The sequence below is a fragment of the Triticum urartu genome, chromosome 7A, assembly GCF_056163025.1.
Source record: "Triticum urartu cultivar PI428250 chromosome 7A, HENAU_Tu73, whole genome shotgun sequence".
NCBI classification, from domain to species: domain Eukaryota; kingdom Viridiplantae; phylum Streptophyta; class Magnoliopsida; order Poales; family Poaceae; genus Triticum; species Triticum urartu.
Window position 1 is genome coordinate 33,592,577 of NC_141879.1, and position 17,876 is coordinate 33,610,452.

Sequence of the window (17,876 nt, forward strand, 5' to 3'; positions counted from 1 at the left end):
AAAAACTGAAATTTGAGCATAACTTTTTTTCCTTTTGGAATTTGAGGATTCTACAAATATGCAAACAGGCCATAGGCCGTCTCCATCGGATGTAACTTTTCGAGTAGATGATTTTTCATATAAAAAACTTTTTAATCCGAGTTCGTATGCAAAAGTTATGCCCATTTTACAAATTCCAGAGAGATTTTGTAAATAAAGTCGAAATTCATATTTGTAAATTTTCCCAACAACTAGACCACATATCACATGGGAAACTTATTTTATTTTATTTTATTGACATTTCCATCATTTTCTTTTGTTTTTTCTAAAACTGAAAAGGCGGTCCACCAGGGGGGAGAGTTTGAAAATGGGACCTTTAGCACCGGTTGTGCCATGAACCGGTACTAATGCCTGAAAGCCCATTAGTCCCGGTTGGTGGCACCAACCGGTTCTAAAGGTCCTTTCACTTGCACGATCGAACGATGTGAATAATAATAAGAGTGTATGTGCATTGGACTAAGCTAGAATCTGCAAGCATTCAATAAATAGGGAAAGACAAGGCAATATGGGCTCTTGGTTAAATTAACAATAATGCATATAAGAGCCACTTCAACAATTTAATCATGGTCTTCTCCTATCGACCCCTAAAGAAAAGAAAAAAATAAAAACTATTTATACGAGAAAGCTCCCAACAAGTAAAAGAGAACGGGAAATATTTTTGGGTTTTCTTTTTAATTATTACTACTATAGCAAGAAAATAAACTACTACTATTTTTTTTTGATTTTTCTTAAGGTTTAGCAAACACACAAGAAGAAAGCAGGAAAAAGAAAATAAACAAGCATGGATATTACAGTGAAAGAGTATGAGCACTGACATCTAGCAATAAGTGTGTGTGAACATAAATGTAATGTCGGTGAGAAATACATACTCCCCCAAGCTTAGGCTTTTGGCCTAAGTTGGTCTATTGCCAGGGATGGCCTGGCGGATACCCGTAGGTGTAGCTGGGGTCGTACTGTGACGAAGAATAACTGGAGTCGTACTGTGATGAAGAGGACTCTGACTGCCACTGGCTGACAGCCATCTCCGGATCCCAAGAATAAACAGATTGTCATGGAGGCTCATCTTGTGGTTCCAGTTCCGGGGCTGGTGCAGGATTTCGGTAAGCTTGAACGGCAGCCCACGTAACGAGATAAGGTCCTTCAAAATTAATCAAGGAAGGAGCAGGCAAGGTAATAGTTTCAGGATGATGTTTATGAAAGAATAATTTATATTTGAGATCCCCTTCCCGACTCTTAACAATAAAATCATGCGCTAGCATACTCTTGTAATCTAAATAAGTATTAGGCAGCAATTTTTCTTCTTTCTCATGAAGCCTAAAGGAAATGTTAAAATGTGCAGCTAGGTGTGAAGCATAAATGCCTCCAAAGATGGGGCCCTTAGTACGGTTTAGACTTAACCGTCTAGCACTAATTCCGCCCATACTAACAGTGTTATCACGGTATAAACCATGGAACAAAATAATAATATCAGGAACGCTAAGGTTTCCACAGTTCCCACAACCAATCAAGCAACGACTAGCAAATATGGCAAAGTAGCGTAAAATAGGAAAATATATGCTAGTGATTGTTGCATCAGAAACCTTCCTGGTTTCTCCCACCGTGATGGTGTTAATAAATGCTTCCACATCTTTACGGGTTGGTTCATCTAAGGTACCCTCAGAGGGTATTTTGCAAACCTCGCAAAATTCAGCTAATGGCATTTTCTTAACAATGTCATACAAATGAAACTCTACTGAAGGAGGTGATTCCTTAGGGAAAAAGTAGAAGATTTGCACAAAGGTATTAGTGAGTAAGAGATATTGATGACGTTGGTCGTGGAGGAAGTCGGTGAGGCCCGCATTTTCAATCAATGAATAGAAATCCTCATAAATCCCGGCTTGTTTCAAGAAGTCATCGGAAGGCCATTCACACGGCCGGACCTCCGCGGTACGAGGCAAATTATATTTGGGCCTCTGTGCTTCTTCATTTTTCTTTTCCTTCGAGCTTCGGCTCGATGAGCCCCTCAAAAGTCTCTTCATTTTTTCTGAAATATTTTGAAATTTTTAGTAACTTCAAACAAAAGTGAACAAATCTCAATAAAACTGATAGCAACTACTCCTACAAGTGCCTAGAGCCTATATCAAGCATTAGAACTACTTGGCACCATATAAATTTGACATGCAAGCTCAAGAACATGGTCACCTATGCAGCACAAATTTGCAAAGAATAAAGCACTAGAACAAAAACTAATTGGACCAATGGAGGAGTCACATACCAAGGAACAATCTCCCCAAGCAGTTTTGTGAGAGGTGCTTTGAGCAAGGAGATCGAAAATCACAGCAAAGTGGGCTAGAACTCGTGCTTGAGCTGGTTTTTCGTGTTTTTGGGAGGAAGAAGAGGATGGGTGCAGGAATAAGTGGAGGAAGGCCACCGTGGGCCCACGAGGCAGGGGGCGCGCCCTCCACCCTAGTGACCAGGTGGCAGCTCCCCCCCGCGGTGATTTTTGCACTATAAATCCTCAAATATTCCCGAAAAAATCATATTAAATTGGCATGGCATTTAGAGGACTTTTATTTTCGGGATATTTTTATATTGCACGGATAAATCAGGAAACAGACAGAAAAAATACTATTTTTACTTTATTTCAACTAAATAACAGAAAGTATAAAGAGGGTACAGAAGGTTGTGCTTCTAGTTTCATCCATCTCATGCTCATCAAAAGGAATCCACTAACAAGGTTGATCAGGTCTTGTTAATAAACTCATTCCGAATAACATGAAACCGGAGAAATTTCGAATAATACTAAGTTACCTCAGCAGGGATATGCACATCCCCAATAATAAGTATATCATATTTCTTCTTGACAGTAGGAAGAGGAAATTCAAAACCTCCAAATATAATCGATGGAATTTTCCAATAGAGTTGATACTATGAACTTGAGGTTGTTTCCTCGGAAAGTGTACTGTATGCTCATTACCATTAACATGAAAAGTGACATTGCCTTTGGCGCAATCAATAACAGCCCCTGCAGTATTCAGAAAAGGTCTTCCAAGAATAATAGACATACTATCGTCCTCAGGAATATCAAGAATAACAAAGTCCGTTAAAATAGTAATGTTTGCAACCACAACAGGCACATCCTCACAAATACCGACAGGTATAGCAGTTGATTTATCAGCTATTTGCAAAGATATTTCAGTAGGTGTCAACTTATTCAAATCAAGTCTACGATATAAAGAAAGAGGCATAACACTAATACCGGCTCCAAGATCACATAAAGCAGTTTTAACATAATTTCTTTTAATGGAGCATGGTATAGTGGGTACTCCTGAATCTCCAAGTTTCTTTGGTATTCCACCTTTAAAAGTGTAATTAGCAAGCATGGTGGAAATTTCAGCTTCCGGTATCTTTCTTTTATTAGTAATGATATCCTTCATATACTTAGCATAAGGATTAGTTTTGAGCATATCAGTCAATCGCATACGCAGAAAGATAGGTCTAATCATTTCAGCAAAAGCGCTCAAAATCCTCATCATCCTTTTTCTTGGATGGTTTGGGAGGAAAAGCGCTCAAAAAGAGGCATCATCATGGCACTCGGGCCCTAGTTACAAGCATTAAGCATAGCAAAGTCATAGCAACATCAATCACAAAACATAATGGATACTAGGGATCAAACCTTAACAAAACTAACTCGATTACATGATAAATCTCATCCAACCCATCACCGTCCAGCAAGCCTACGATGGAATTACTCACGCACGGCGGTGAGCATCATGAAATTGGTGATGGAGGATGGTTGATGATGACGACGGCGATGAATCCCCCTCTCCGGAGCCCCGAACGGACTCCAGATCAGACCTCCCGAGAGGTTTTAGGGCTTGGCGGCGGCTCCGTATCATAAAACGCGATGATTTCTTGTTCTCTATTTTTTCCTCCCCGAAAGCAAATATATAGAGTTGGAGTTGGCGTCGGAAGGTCTCCAAGGGGCCCACGAGGTAGGGGGCGCGCCCTAGGGGGGGTACCCCCCACCCTCGTGGACAGGGTGTGGGTCCCCTGGTCTTCATCTTTGGCAAGGATTTATTATTATTTTTTATAAGATGTTCCGTGGAGTTTCAGGTCATTCCGAGAACTTTTGTTTTCTGCACATAAAACAACATCATGGCAATTCTGCTGAAAACAGCGTCAGTCCGGGTTAGTTCCATTCAAATCATGCAAGTTAGAGTCCAAAACAAGGGCAAAAATGTTTGGAAAAGTAGATACGATGGAGACGTATCAACCGTCATGGGTCTGCCATGGGCCCAAACTAGGCCCAAACCTTGGTGACGGAGCAAACTGTCACAGATTTTCATAATCTAAAAGCAAAGTGGAACTAGCAGGGCATCCACGTGGATCTGACGTGGCGACCAGCATGGCCCATGTACTAACCAGCCCAATTAAGGTTCTGGCCCAATAATTTCAATCATGCCAAACCCATTAGTTGTTTATTTTGGTCCTGCCCATTAGCTAGTCTATTTTTTTGAGTATAACCTGTTAGCCCCTTCTCTAGTCAAGCCCGTTTTCTTGATGTACTACAATTTATAACAAGAAAACCAAATTATATTCATCTAAAAAATAGCATTTGTATAAGGGAGCGTCCAAAGCGCGACACGTGGTAAATGGCTGAGAGCGCGCCAAGTGGCGCTGATCGTTGTGAGGCTCCCGAAGGAGCGCTCGTTAACTAGTTACTCCCAGCAACTTGAGCGAACGGTTGGTATATGTGGGAGCTCCTAATCCACGCTTTAAGCGCCGGTTGGCGCTCGCAAGCGACGGGAAGCGGGCCGGCCCAAAAAAGGAGCGCGCACAACAGGAAAAGTAAAATAAAGTTGGCGCTTGTGAGGAGACTCGATCCGGCAACCTTCTGTCTCGTATTACAACAAGCTAACCACTCAGCCACAACGACAGATCCGATAGGTTACATCACTTCTTTTCTTTATTAGGTTCTTCTTACCTTTTTTGTTTTTCCATTTTTCTTTTCTGTTTCTTATTTTTTTTCTTCCTCATATGATGAATTTTTCCAAACTCGTGAACTATTTTTCAAATCGATGAACTTTTCTAATTTTTGATTAAAAAAAGTTCATCGGATTTGAAAAAAGTTCACAAATTTGAAAAAGAAATTCACCGGATTTGAAAAAAGTTCATGGGATTATAGAAACAGTTCATCACATATGCAAAAGTTCATCGTTTCTGAAAAAAAAGGTTCATCAAACTTGAAAAAAGTTCATAAAAAATGATAAAAAGTTCATCCATTTTTAGAAAAGTTCATCGAATGTCAAAATAGTTCACCGAAATTGAAAAGAGTTCATGGATTTTCAAAAAAAATGAAAAAAGTTCATCAAATTTGAAAAGTAGTTCATTGAATTGAATGAAAAAATAATCAGTTTTGAGAAGAAGTTCATCGAAATTGAAAAGAGTTCATGAATTTTCAAAAAAAATCAAAAGAATTAGATAAAGTTCATCAAATTTGAAAAATAGTTCATTGAATTGAATGAAAAAAAATCAGTTTTGAGAAAGAGTTCATCGAAATTGAAAAGAGTTCATGCATTTTCAAAAAAAAATCAAAAGAATTAGAAAAAGTTTATCAAATTTGAAAAATAGTTCATTGAATTGAACAAAAAAAATCAGTTTTGAGAAAAAAAAACTCATCCGTTTTAAGAAAAGTTCACGAAATTGAAAGAAATCACCAAACCAGGAAAAAAGAAACAAAAAAATAAAAAAGAAAGAAAGAAAAAAGGAAAAAGGAAAGAGGAAATAAGAAATAAGAAACGTCGGAAGAATATATTAACACGTCGGGCGTGTTGGCGTGGTGGTTATTGCGGTGTGGTTCCATCTCTGTGGTCCCGTGTTCGATTTTCTTCACCTGCGCTGTTTGTGCTGCAGGAAAAGGGAGGTGAGATGGGCGGGTGCCAAATAACCCGCTCAACTCGACTGAGCAAAAGACAAATCAAATCTGACGATAACAACTCAACTGAGACAGCATCTAACCCATCCAAACAATCTAACCCGCTCAAGAGGTGTTTATTTGGGTTAGTTCTTCTCGGAATTACTAAAAAAGCATTTTTTTTCTCTAACTCTTCCCATAGCAGATCCCTCGCCACTTCCTCGAAACTTCTCGTCCTCTCCCTTCCTCCCTCTCGCACCGCCCGTGAAGAAGCCTTGCCGTATCCACGCTCCATCTAACCCTGACATTCAAACACCTCTTTGACTAGAGTTAGTTTATTTGGGTTAGTTCTTCTCGGAATTACTAAAAAAGCATTTTTTTTCTCTAACTCTCCCCATAGCAGATCCCTCGCCACTTCCTCGAAACTTCTCGTCCTCTCCCTTCCTCCCTCTCGCACCGCCCGTGAAGAAGCCTCGCCGTATCCACGCTCCATCTAACCCTGACATTCAAACACCTCTTTGACTAGAGTTAGTTTAGGGTAAGTTCAGGATTAGAATCTAACTCTAACCTCTAACTGAGTTAGAATATCCAAACAAGGCCAACGTGCTAATTCTATTTCAACCATCCCCCTTATGATTTCCTACAAGTCCTTAACAAGATTAGGGCGTTGAAAAGGTTTATACAACTTGGATCGATGTTGACCCAGTCCTGACGTCGAGTACTTCCGGTGATGGCGATACAGTCGACCACAAACGACGATGATGAACGATGCTGGCTGACGAACTCGACGAATTACTTTACGCAGAGATGGACCATAGTACAAAGCTAATCTCCTGCAATCGATCTATCTGGACGTGTATGTAGTACTAGTACGTACGAGCACCTCTAGCCAGAATATCAACTTGATCTAGCTAGCTCACGTAGATAGCACAACACACAAAAATTGATTGTTTGATGGCCGCAGGCTCCTGTCGAGCCTGTTGACTTTGTATTGATTTTCTCACGGTGGTACTTTTACAAGCAGGGTACACACATATATATATATATATAGTAAACCTAGCTATCGGCAATTCTACTCGGTTTGCTAATACTGGTCCTACTAGGATATATGCACGTAACCTACTCGTACATGGATTCCTATTCCTACTTGATCACGTGCACGTTCCGCGCATTAAATCGTGTTGAAGTCTAACAATCATCCTCCTAAATACGATGTGGTTGTGTCACGGCTTGGACGTTGATCCTTCTTACATCTTTAAGAACTTCTCTCGATTCAAAGCCTTGGTCAGGATGTCCGCCAACTGATCGTCGGTGCGAATATAGTTGACCTCTGTTTTACCTTCTTCTACGCTTTCTTTCATGTAGTGATATATCGTATCAATGTGCTTGCTCCTATCATGCCGCACTGGATTCTCGGGTAGAAAAGTTATAAATTCACTGTCAACGTTAAGCACCACTCGTTCCGGATCTCGATCCATGAGATCACCGTGTAGCCTCCTTAGCCACACACCTTGACACATTGCTTCATTTGAAGTCGATGTCACCACTTTATGTCTTCGTGATAGTCAGCTTACTATGCTTCCGCCAAGGAAATATGCCACGTCCGAGGTACTCTTATGGTCGTCAACAATCCCTTCCTTGTCACTACCACTGTAGCCGAGTAGTTTCACCATCTCCTTCTTGCTCAGCTCAAGACGAGGTTTCATTGAAGTGATAATGTGATTGCAATCTTTCATGCCATGGCTTTCAAGTACCTTCTTTGCATATACCTTCTGGCATAGTGTGACCCCCTTCGGCTTTTGATGTACCTCGATCCCGAGGTTGCAACTCAATAAACCTAGATTATCCATCTTGAAAAGCTCCTTCATTTGTAGCTTGAACGTTGCAATCACCTCTTCATCTGCTCTAGTTATCAACAGGTCGTCGACGTAGATGCCAACTAGTAGACAATCCCTTCCTTCACCTCTCTTGTACATTGCATACTCTAGTGGGGCTTTCTCAAATCCAAGAGAAATTAACGTCTGATCAAGTTTGATGTTCCACGCCCGAGAGCCTTGCCGTAGCCCGTACAAGACTTTGTGTAGCTTCAGTACCTTGTGCTCTTGTCCCTCTTTGATGAACCCCGGTGGTTGATTCACATACACGTCTCCTTCTAACTCGCCGTTCAAAAAAAAACGGATTGTAGATCCATTTGATGTATCTTCCATGATTCCTGAACCGCGAAAGCGATGAGTAATTCCATCGATTCCATCTTTGCAACGGGAATGAACACTTTTTCGAAGTCCACACTTTCCTCTTGCACGTACTCTTTGGCTACCAGCCTCGCTTTGTGCTTCATGGACCCATCGACATATTTCTTGATCATAAATTCCCACTTGAGATCCATGAATTTTTCATTGTTGGGAAGGTCCACAAGCTCCCATGCATTGTCGTTGTGGATCGAACTCAACTCTTCTTCCATAGCCTGACGCCAACACTTCTTTGTATTCGCATCCTTGAAATCTGCCGGTTCCTTGGCGCTCAGAAACCATCGCCCACTACTTTTCACCTTTTCCGGGTCAATCGTCCGAAAAGTTTTCTCCAGATACGGGTGCAACTTCGGTTGAAGCAACAATTATGCAGATGACAGTGTCCTTTCCTCCGGTACTTTCGGAGGCGACGCAGGTGCCGAAGAAGCCTCTTCCCCTGCGTACAATTTTCTTGACAACTGCGAGCCACCACTGATGCTCGCTTCTTGCCTGAGAGGCAGTGTACAGAACATACTTTTTGACTGGCCACCAAGTGATGCAAGTGCACCCCGTGGGCATGCAATTGGCGCTGCATCTTTGCCGCCATATTCTGGCCGTTCTGGCCTGCTCCTTTGCTTTGGTTGGCATAGACCACCATGTGAGCTAGCCACCCATCCTACTGCTAGGCTGCTTCGGTCGTCGGCCTCTAGCATGTCTGCACTTTGCTGCGTGCATGCATGCGAATTCCTTTGAGCCGGTGCTGTGTCACACGGTGGTTGGCTTCTAGTGCCACCAAAAAGAGCGACGTGCTCCCCTGGCCTATGACGTGTAGGGCACGTTACACCAGCGTCCTATACCTTTGTCGCTGTATACGTGTTCATCTTTGCACTAGCAAACTGTGCTTCGTGGACTTTCGACGCCATGTACACCTTTGTTTTCTCTGGACACGTCGTACGAAGACTGCTTCTCCATGGCCGAGCACACGCGGCAATTGCTGCATCCGCTCCAGCGAAATTAGCACTTATGCCCGTAACATCGACGTAAGCTTCGAAATCACCCCCATGTCCGTAGCGTCGACATGAGTTTCCGAACCATGATCTTGACAGTGAACTTTTTCTTCATGGAGCACGGCAATTTCTTTAGCCGACACTTGAAGAACTGGATCCACCTTGTCCACGAGTTCGCACAACATCATATCACTTTCATCACCTAACTGGGCCATGAGCGCCTTCTTCTTCGGGGTGTTCTTACACTCCGACTTGAAGTGTCCGAGCAGATTACAGTTGTGGCAGCGGATCTTCCTCTTGTCGAACTTTTTCTTCCCTGGCTTCTCCGACTGTTCGTCGGTGTCCTTTGCGGGACGGTACTTTCCGCCGCTACTGGACGCCTTGTCGAATTGTTCTCTTTGGAAACCATTGCCTCCCACTGAGCACGCGTAAGCATGAGGTACTCATCCTGTTTCGCGTCACCGTAACTCAACTTCATCCGCTCGTCATGCGCCTTGAAGCGACCAACCAGATCATCCAAAGTGAGAGTCTTGAGATCAACGCATTGCTCGATCGCTCACACAATCGGCATGTAGCACGGTGGAGCGGCACGTAGGAAACGCCGAACCACGGAGATGTCCTCCAACTTCTCTCTGAGACCGCGAATCCCGTTTACCATTGATGCAACCCTTGCGGCGAAGGCGTCCACCGTCTCGTCCTCTCCCATCTTCAGATTCTCGTAACTTTTCAACAAAGTTTGCAAGTTTGCCTCGCGCACACGCGAGTGCCCTAGATGCAATGTCTTGAGTGTGTCCCACGCCTCCGTTGCTGATGTCTTCGAGATAAGATGCTGATGCACGTCCACCGGCATCACCGAGCAGATGGGCGTGATAGCCTGGCGATCCTTCCGATACAAGGCTCTACCCTTCAGGTACTCGTCACCGCCGGGGTCGATGGCATCCCAGAGCTCATTGGCCTCGAGCGCCCACTCCATTATGGTCGCCCACACCACGAAGTTCCCACGGTCGAATCGTGGATACTCCAATCTCGCCGGAGCAGCAATTACTTTAGCCACACCGGAGTACTCCGCCAGCTGCTTGTTCTTCTCGTCGTCCGACATGACCTCCCGTTATTAGGAGATCAACCTTGCTCTAGATACCAATTGTTGGCCCAGTCCCGACGCCGAGTACCTCCGGCGACGGCGATACGATCGACCACAAACGACGATGATGAACGAAGCTGGCTGACGAACTCGACGTATTACTTTACGCAGAGATGGACCATAGTACAAAGCTAATCTCTTTTTTTCTACAAAGGGTGAATTTTATTACTCAAAATGAAGCATCAAGTGGATACAAACATAATGGGCGTACACCCAGCCTCTGCATAGCTAGGATGCACATAGCCAACACTAACACACACATACCTAAAACATGCCAGCAAAGAGCAAAGTCATACAAGACCAAAGCTAAAAAAGTGATCAAAACAACGATCGACAAAGTACTACAACAACCATATCCGCACCAACCATCTCTTTGACAACACAAGGACCATGAGATTCTTCAACAACAACGACGTCTTCAAGAAGGAAACAACGCCCATGCGCCACCATCACCGGATTCGACCATCAAATGTCAAATGCTAGGTTTTCACCCTAAAGAACAAGTCCGAGCATCCAAGCAATGCCTTCAACAAGGTAACGATGCGAAAGCATCATCATTGTCAGGTATACCAACTCTGGCCATACCTAGGGTTTTCACCCCGGAGCTCGAGACAAGGTACTCGAGAAGCACCACATCAAAGTCAACATGTGTTGTCGCCACCACTTTTTCGCGATTCCAGCAGCTACATGTGTTGGGCTAGAAATCACCCTCGTTACTGCACAACCATTCCCTCTGCGTCAAGTCGCCGTCCATAGATTGCATGCCATTGTCGAAGACTGACTGACTAACTGAAGTGAGAGACACTGAAACCCATAAAGAAGCCTTCTGCGTGCATCTCGCAATGTCGTCAGTATAAACGCCAACAGTAGTCACTGGATCTGGAGGAAGAAACCATCACAAAGACCTTTCGTGACCATCGCAATCCGCAGCGAGGGTGCCGCCATACTAGGCCAAAGTGACCACTAGACGGACCATCGCTGCGGCGGAGCACACTACACCAGACAGTCACCTCACAGGAGAGAGTGCCGCCCAGGCCCATCGGACGCCATGGCCGGATCTGAGAACGACACCTTGCAGCATTCATGCACCGTCATGGACATCATAGTCGGGTTGCGCGTGACCTCTGTCAAGCTGGTGCTCGTGGCGGCTGCAGCCAGCAAGAGCCGCTCCGAGGCGACACCACGCCCCGCGTGCACCAGATCGAAGCGAGCAGCACATCCCGCATCTGCTTGTGCTGCTTCTCCTGTACTGCTGCGTGAATCTGCTGGTCCAACAGCGCTATTTATTAGCGCTATGAACCGCCGCATCTACGCAGAGGCTGACGCGGTGCCGCCAGAGTTTCATCGTTGCTGTTGCTCACTTCTACTCGTCGCTGCGGAACTGCCGGGGCCCCGCCGCCACCGTCGACCGCACGGGTTTTGCCCGGCGGCGGCGAGGGAAGAGAGATCGGAAGGGAGGTCGCAAAAAACTGGATCGAGATCGCCTCCCGTGTCGCCCGTCCGGACAAAGCTAATCTCTTAGCAATCGATCTATCTGGACGTGTATGTAGTACTAGTATGTACGAGCACCTCTAGCCAGAATATCAACTTGATCTATAGCTAGCTCACGTAGATAGCACAACACACAAGAATCGATTGTTTGATGGCCGCAGGCTCCTGTCGAGCCTGTTGGTTTGCTAATACTGGTCCTACTAGGATATATGCACGTAACCTACTCGTACATGGATTCCTATTCCTACTTGACCACGTGCACGTTCCGCGCACTAAATTGTGTTTAAGTCTAACAATCACCCTCCTAAACACGATGTGGTCGTGTCACGGCTTGGACGTTGATCCTTCTTACAGCTTTGAGGTCAATAAGGGTGGTGCTAGTTGTACTTGGCCATTGTGTTTTCACCATATGTAACCATATCCCCCTTAGTTTGTACTACTCTTATTTTGATGTTGTTTGACACCTTATTCACACTTTTCTTAAGTGAATGATATATTTCATGCGCCTGTACGCACCTCTGTGGCTTGTAGCCACTCAAACCTCTTTTCAAAATAGTATCAACTATGAGTATGGGTGGCCAGTTATCAGCGTTTCTCTTTGTGTGCGTGCGTCTTTTTTGTGCTTTTCCTGCTTCCTGATGTTACAGTGATGTTTATCAAAATATCGAAAGGAGGTTTGATCCTTTATCCCCTATGTATTATCTCCCTCAGTGTTTCTTTTTGCTATTACACATCATAGTTGGTTTTGAAAACAACCTCTCATCCTTTTCAATGTTCTTTCTTTGGAAGAGATCATTAAACTTTTCCAATGGAAGAACAAGGGACTAAAGTTTTGCTGATGAATTTATTTTTTTGTCTTAGATTTATTTATTTTTGCATTCTTTTTGTATACACTAAGTCCCCCTTTTTTCTCTACTACATTTTGTATATACTAAGCAAAATCAAATATGTACCATGCATAGGTGCGGTAGAAAATTGCGTAGATGGGTCAGTTTTTCAGTCAACAAACATAAAAAAATGCAGCTGCCTCTAACACCCAAGAGAACTTCTTTTTGGAGTGGCCCAAGGACATTGGATGGGGGTAGTCCAACCATGCGGTAAGGTGGGGGTGCGATTTGTGAGAGCAACTAATTGACGAGCGCACCTTTGTGAGCCTGCCAACACACACTTGGGGGTGGGCTGAGAGTGTGCCAAGTTGTGTGCTCTCAGCCGCTGCCACGTGTCGCGCTCTAGGTGCTCCCTCGTGATTTTTTTAAACTTCTCGCACGCGTTTTCGGCTTTTAGACGGGTTTCCCCCTTATTTTCGGCTTTTTGGTTTTCCACCGGTCTTTCTTAGCTTTTTGACAAAATAAATTCAAACTTTTTTTATTTTTGCGTGATAATACGTGTTTTTTTCTTCCACGAGCGGCCGTGCGTCTCCCCCGTCAGGCTGTCCTCGGCAGGAACTCGGGACCTCCTCCTGACAGAGTCAAGGCCCTCCGAGGTCCAAGTCACTGTGCGGCGTGCACAGTAATCTCCCCGGCCTACTCTCTCTTCACGTCAATGCTCCTGTGCTCCGACCCTCCCCGACCCCTCCCAGCAAGCAGCAGAGTCTCTCGGGTTCGAGCTCCACCGGGCCGCCGGCGGCGGTGTCCATGTTCGTTGGGCGGTAATGCAACGGGGCAACGCACGTCCATGTTTGTTCCTATCCAAATATTACACGGTCGCATAATTCTTCCCTAACTTGCAGATGCTATCCAGGCCACATTATCCTTCCCTGACATGCAGATGCTATCTAAGCATTTGTGTTCTAACAGAAATAAATAACTTTTTTCATTAAATCAATAAGAGCAGCACAAAGTCTAGGTCCCTGTCTCGGTGGCAGACGGAAGGAGGAGAAGGATTGATATGTATGAAAATATTAATATTGAACTCTTAAAGTTAATATGGCCCCGTTGCAACGCACGGGCGTTCTTCTAGTGAACCTAGCTATCAGCAATTCTACTCGGTTTGCTAATACTGGTCCTACTAGGATATATGCAAGTAACCTACTCGTACATGGATTCCTATTCCTACTTGACCACGTGCACGTTCCGCGAACTAAATCGTGTTTAAGTCTAACAATCGAGACCCAACCCAATCGATCGCTAACAAGTTCGGTGCGCCGCGCCGGCCCTAGCTAGCGAAGATCAATGGAGGCGCTGCCGGACGACATCGTTGTGGAGATCCTGGTGCGCGTGACGGGCGTTGCCGCCCTCTTCCGCTGCGCCGCGACGTGCAATCGGTGGCGCCGCCTCATCGCCGACGCCTCTTTCCTCTTCCGCCTCTGGCCAGAGGGCGTGCCCCACTCGTCCTTCCTCCTCGGCTTCCTCGTCACACAACTGTCCCGTGAAGAACGACCAGCCAGAATCATCTCTGCGCCCGCGCCGTCGTTCGCCCTGGCGCCATGGTCGCCCCTCGGAGACCGCTACCGCTTCCTCGGGCATTACATCCACGGCCTCCCCAAGGATGGTCGCTTGCACACGGTGCCGCTCACCGCGCGTCGCGGCCTTCTTCTCAATCACATCGTCGAACTCGTCTACCCCAACAATATGACGACCGAGGGAAGCTTCAGTCTGGCATTGTGCGATCCGCTCGCGGGCGTAGGTCGCGAGCTCCCCCCGCTGAAGTACAATGGAAAATTCACGATGGTAGGGTATACCATCCTAACCGATCTGGATTGCTGCTCCGACAAACGGCGATGGCCAATCTACGAGGTCTCCTTCAAAGTGCTAATCATCAGTGTCGACGAAGGTCAGCCAGGGTACAATCTCCATGTGTTCATGCCCGCTGAGTGGAGCTGGAGCACGCCTAGACAGTTCTTTGGCACTCTGGAGCACGGCGTGCATGTGGCGCCCCAGCAGGCCAACGCCGTCGTGTGCCAAGGCGCGGCACACTGGCTTTTCAGGCGGACGTCAAGCTTTTACACGCTCAGTGTGTGCGCTAAGACTGCCCACATGTCCTTAACAAGGCTCCCAATCACGCCGAACCAAATCGACCTCAACTTGTATAGTGAACCAATGCTTAGTGTCACCAATGACGGGATGCTATCGTTACTTCGTTTGTATAGGAAATTCACCATGCTGGAGATCTGGACATGTCAAGGTGACTATAAAAGTGAGGATGACAACGTGGACCGCTGGTACCGCACAAAGATGATCAAGCTAAAACGACCCACGCAGATTAAGATCGACCTTGTGCGATGCGTGTGTATCGGAGAGATGAGTGGCAAACTGCTGGTCAATGACAATCAAGGTTGTGTGTACATTGCAGACCTCCAAACTGGTGCAATGGAGACGGTCACCGAGTGGTTTCGCAGCAGTGTCCAGAGTGCTATACCCTTTGAGATGGATTGGCCTGCCTACTTCATGTCTCAGTTGGCTGGTGGCAGGATCAAGCGGACTAAATTGGGAGGAGCTATACAGAAAATTGCGAAATCTTTCTGGGGACTAGTAGTTGTGTCAGTAATCTTTGGACCAATTGCTATGAGGTGGGCTTGGGCCTAGTAGGAGCTACAAGAATCTTAGGTTTTTGTGTGGCAGACTTGGTGAACACCTAAGTTAATATATTACGTACGGGTGCATTGGCTACAAACTTTTCCATTGACTTTTTTCATCAGATCAACAGCACGGAGTTGACATATTCAGATCAATTGCCTCTGCATTCTGTGTTCTGTTTTGATATGTGTTTATCAGGACTGCTTGGTGTGCTTGCTGAACCATTGATGTTCTATATTAAACAAATCGTAATGATGTTTTAAATGGGTGTTTAAGCTATGTGCATTTCCAGTTCTCCATTATCTAAGAAGTAAAGTTTCAGTTCTTTAAGATTAAGTATACAGTTAATTGTGATTATAACTGATAGTTCAACTGAACCTGCATGCTATATAACACTATATCCTGCATGCTGCTTAATTTGTTCACTATTTCATGGCTAAAGTAGAGATCAAGATAAAACTTGTAATGTACTTGACTATGAGAAAAGCATAGCTGAGTAAGCATTTGCAAGGTCCATCAAATTTGAAATATGAAAAAAGACTCGATAGCCGCCAATCCATGGATGAATTATTCGGTAATTAAAAAAATTACCTCCAGAAGAAAAATTACCCTTCCCAAAGGATGGATGCATCTCTGGGGTCGCCATGCATCAATTTACCAGCAAATACTCCACACACTTAAACCCAAGCGGATGGCCAACTTGAAATATACTACGTAGAGCTAACTACAATATTGCAAGGGACGCGGCTTGAGAGTTTCATAAGAAGAAAAAAAACTTAATTTTTCTAATCAGTCAATCAAAAGCTATTGGTTGTTGCAGGGGTCAGTCAGCTAGTTGGCTTGGATCTGTTTCAACTTAATTATAGACAACTGAAGCACATGACCAGCAATCCAAGCATCACAAAATTTTCATTTAGAACACATTAGTAATATTATAACTTTATTTTCTTATTAGCATGTAAAACATGCAAGAACTTGAAATGACATGTGTTGTTGAACAAAGGGAGTACTTAATACAAGTGACATTTAGAAATACACAATACAAACATTGGTCATAATTTGATCACATTTTTTCCATGATAGATACCACATAGTTATATCTGCAGTGTATCAATAACCATCGTTCCCTGAGAGAAATGTTCATACAGCCCGGCAATGTAGTCCTTGACCTTCACTTTCATGTACAGTGCTGGTCTCTTCTTATCGATCAGCTGAGCCCATGGCTCGATTTCTCTCTCATGGTCAACAGAATAGTCTACAGCTACTGATAGCCTCTCTTTCTTTGCATTTGTCACAACCTATGCACAGGGCTCTTGAAGAACCCATTGCTCATTATCTATTAAACAAAACATTTAACTCAATTAGTCCATGACCTTAGAAACTTTTGACAAAATGGTTTTTTAATCCGTAAACCCTGGCATTTAATTTTGATTGCTTTGTTCCATTATGGATATGCTAGCAAAGACTATAAATTTGTTATACCATGGAAGTATTTTTCATGGAAAACACAAACGGTTTCGTTCTGACCTGACCATACAAAATAGTACTTCTAGTTTATTAAAAAACGCACCTCAGTCTGATCTCCTATAATGACCAGCAGTGTGTGAGGTATGATCGGTACATCCCACCACACCCCATCTCTTAGACCTTGCAAGCCACCGACGCTGTCATCGACCATGAGAGGAGAATGGTTCCATCGCAGTGAGGCTTGAGACCAAATACAAGCTCTGGCCTTGGACACTCTGGGTAGTAGCTGCATCTCACGTTAGTTTCAGCCTTCTCCCCGAGCTGGTCCACAAAGTAGTCGTCATCGTCAAACTGCAGTAGCTTCGCCATTGCCCGGAGCAGATCGTCCTTCACTCCCCCACATTTTTTGTGAAGTTGTGCAGAATATCCCTGCAAAGAAAAAAATATATGAGCTTATGATACATAAACCCCAAGCCTGGAAATGTGGAAAGTGATATCTCTGATCAATAGGTGACTTGAAGTTTTCAGGATGTGTTGGCCAGAGGGCGATGCGTCGCTCATCCTCGGGCTCCACCTTGAGGTAGAGGCAGTCAGGCCAGTCTAGGATCTGGTCCGGCGACCTCACCCGGTCGTTCCCGTACCCCTCAAACTGGAATTGCTCACCGCCGATTAGGTTGGTGTACCTTTTCTTGTCTTCGAGTGGCTGCTTGAAAAACTCCCTCGAAGCAATCATCGTGCCATCCATCAAGCTGGTCTCTACACCATGGTTACTGAGCTGCATGCAGGTACATATATATAAGCAAGATGAATATGAACGTTTGATCTTGTACTAAAATTGTGGAGTACTACTAAGTGTTGGAAATATGAGTAATTTACCAAATGATTTTATTAACAGAAATATTAGATAAAGCATGACTAATATAGCCGTGATAAAGCAAGTCATGCAACCTGACGGAGAAAAAGTAAATAGCATTTGCATATATGAACTTGAACTGAACACATCTAGGACAGACACTAGATCATGTTGCATATATGGAGTAGAACCTAACACATGTAGGGCAAGTACTAGTACGAGAAACTGTGGCAGGACAT

The 17,876-nt window shown here is 44.5% G+C and overlaps 2 protein-coding genes and 1 pseudogene across 2 annotated transcripts; 1 reads left to right on the top strand and 2 right to left on the bottom strand.

Moving 5' to 3' along the window:
- Nucleotides 1–9,726: 9,726 nt before the first annotated feature.
- On the bottom strand, nt 9,727–10,269 carry LOC147957353 (uncharacterized). Its single transcript, XM_087531658.1, has one exon. The coding sequence runs from the start codon at nt 10,267–10,269 to the stop codon at nt 9,727–9,729; it is 543 nt and encodes a 180-aa protein (XP_087387784.1).
- Nucleotides 10,270–13,973: 3,704 nt separating this feature from the next.
- LOC125518206 (uncharacterized) lies at nt 13,974–15,326 on the top strand. Its single transcript, XM_048683127.1, has one exon. It carries the CDS (start codon nt 13,974–13,976, stop codon nt 15,324–15,326), a length of 1,353 nt encoding a protein of 450 aa, XP_048539084.1.
- Nucleotides 15,327–16,411: 1,085 nt separating this feature from the next.
- On the bottom strand, nt 16,412–17,553 carry LOC125517948 (protein LATERAL BRANCHING OXIDOREDUCTASE 1-like; annotated as a pseudogene).
- Between the last annotated feature and the right edge of the window lie 323 nt (nt 17,554–17,876).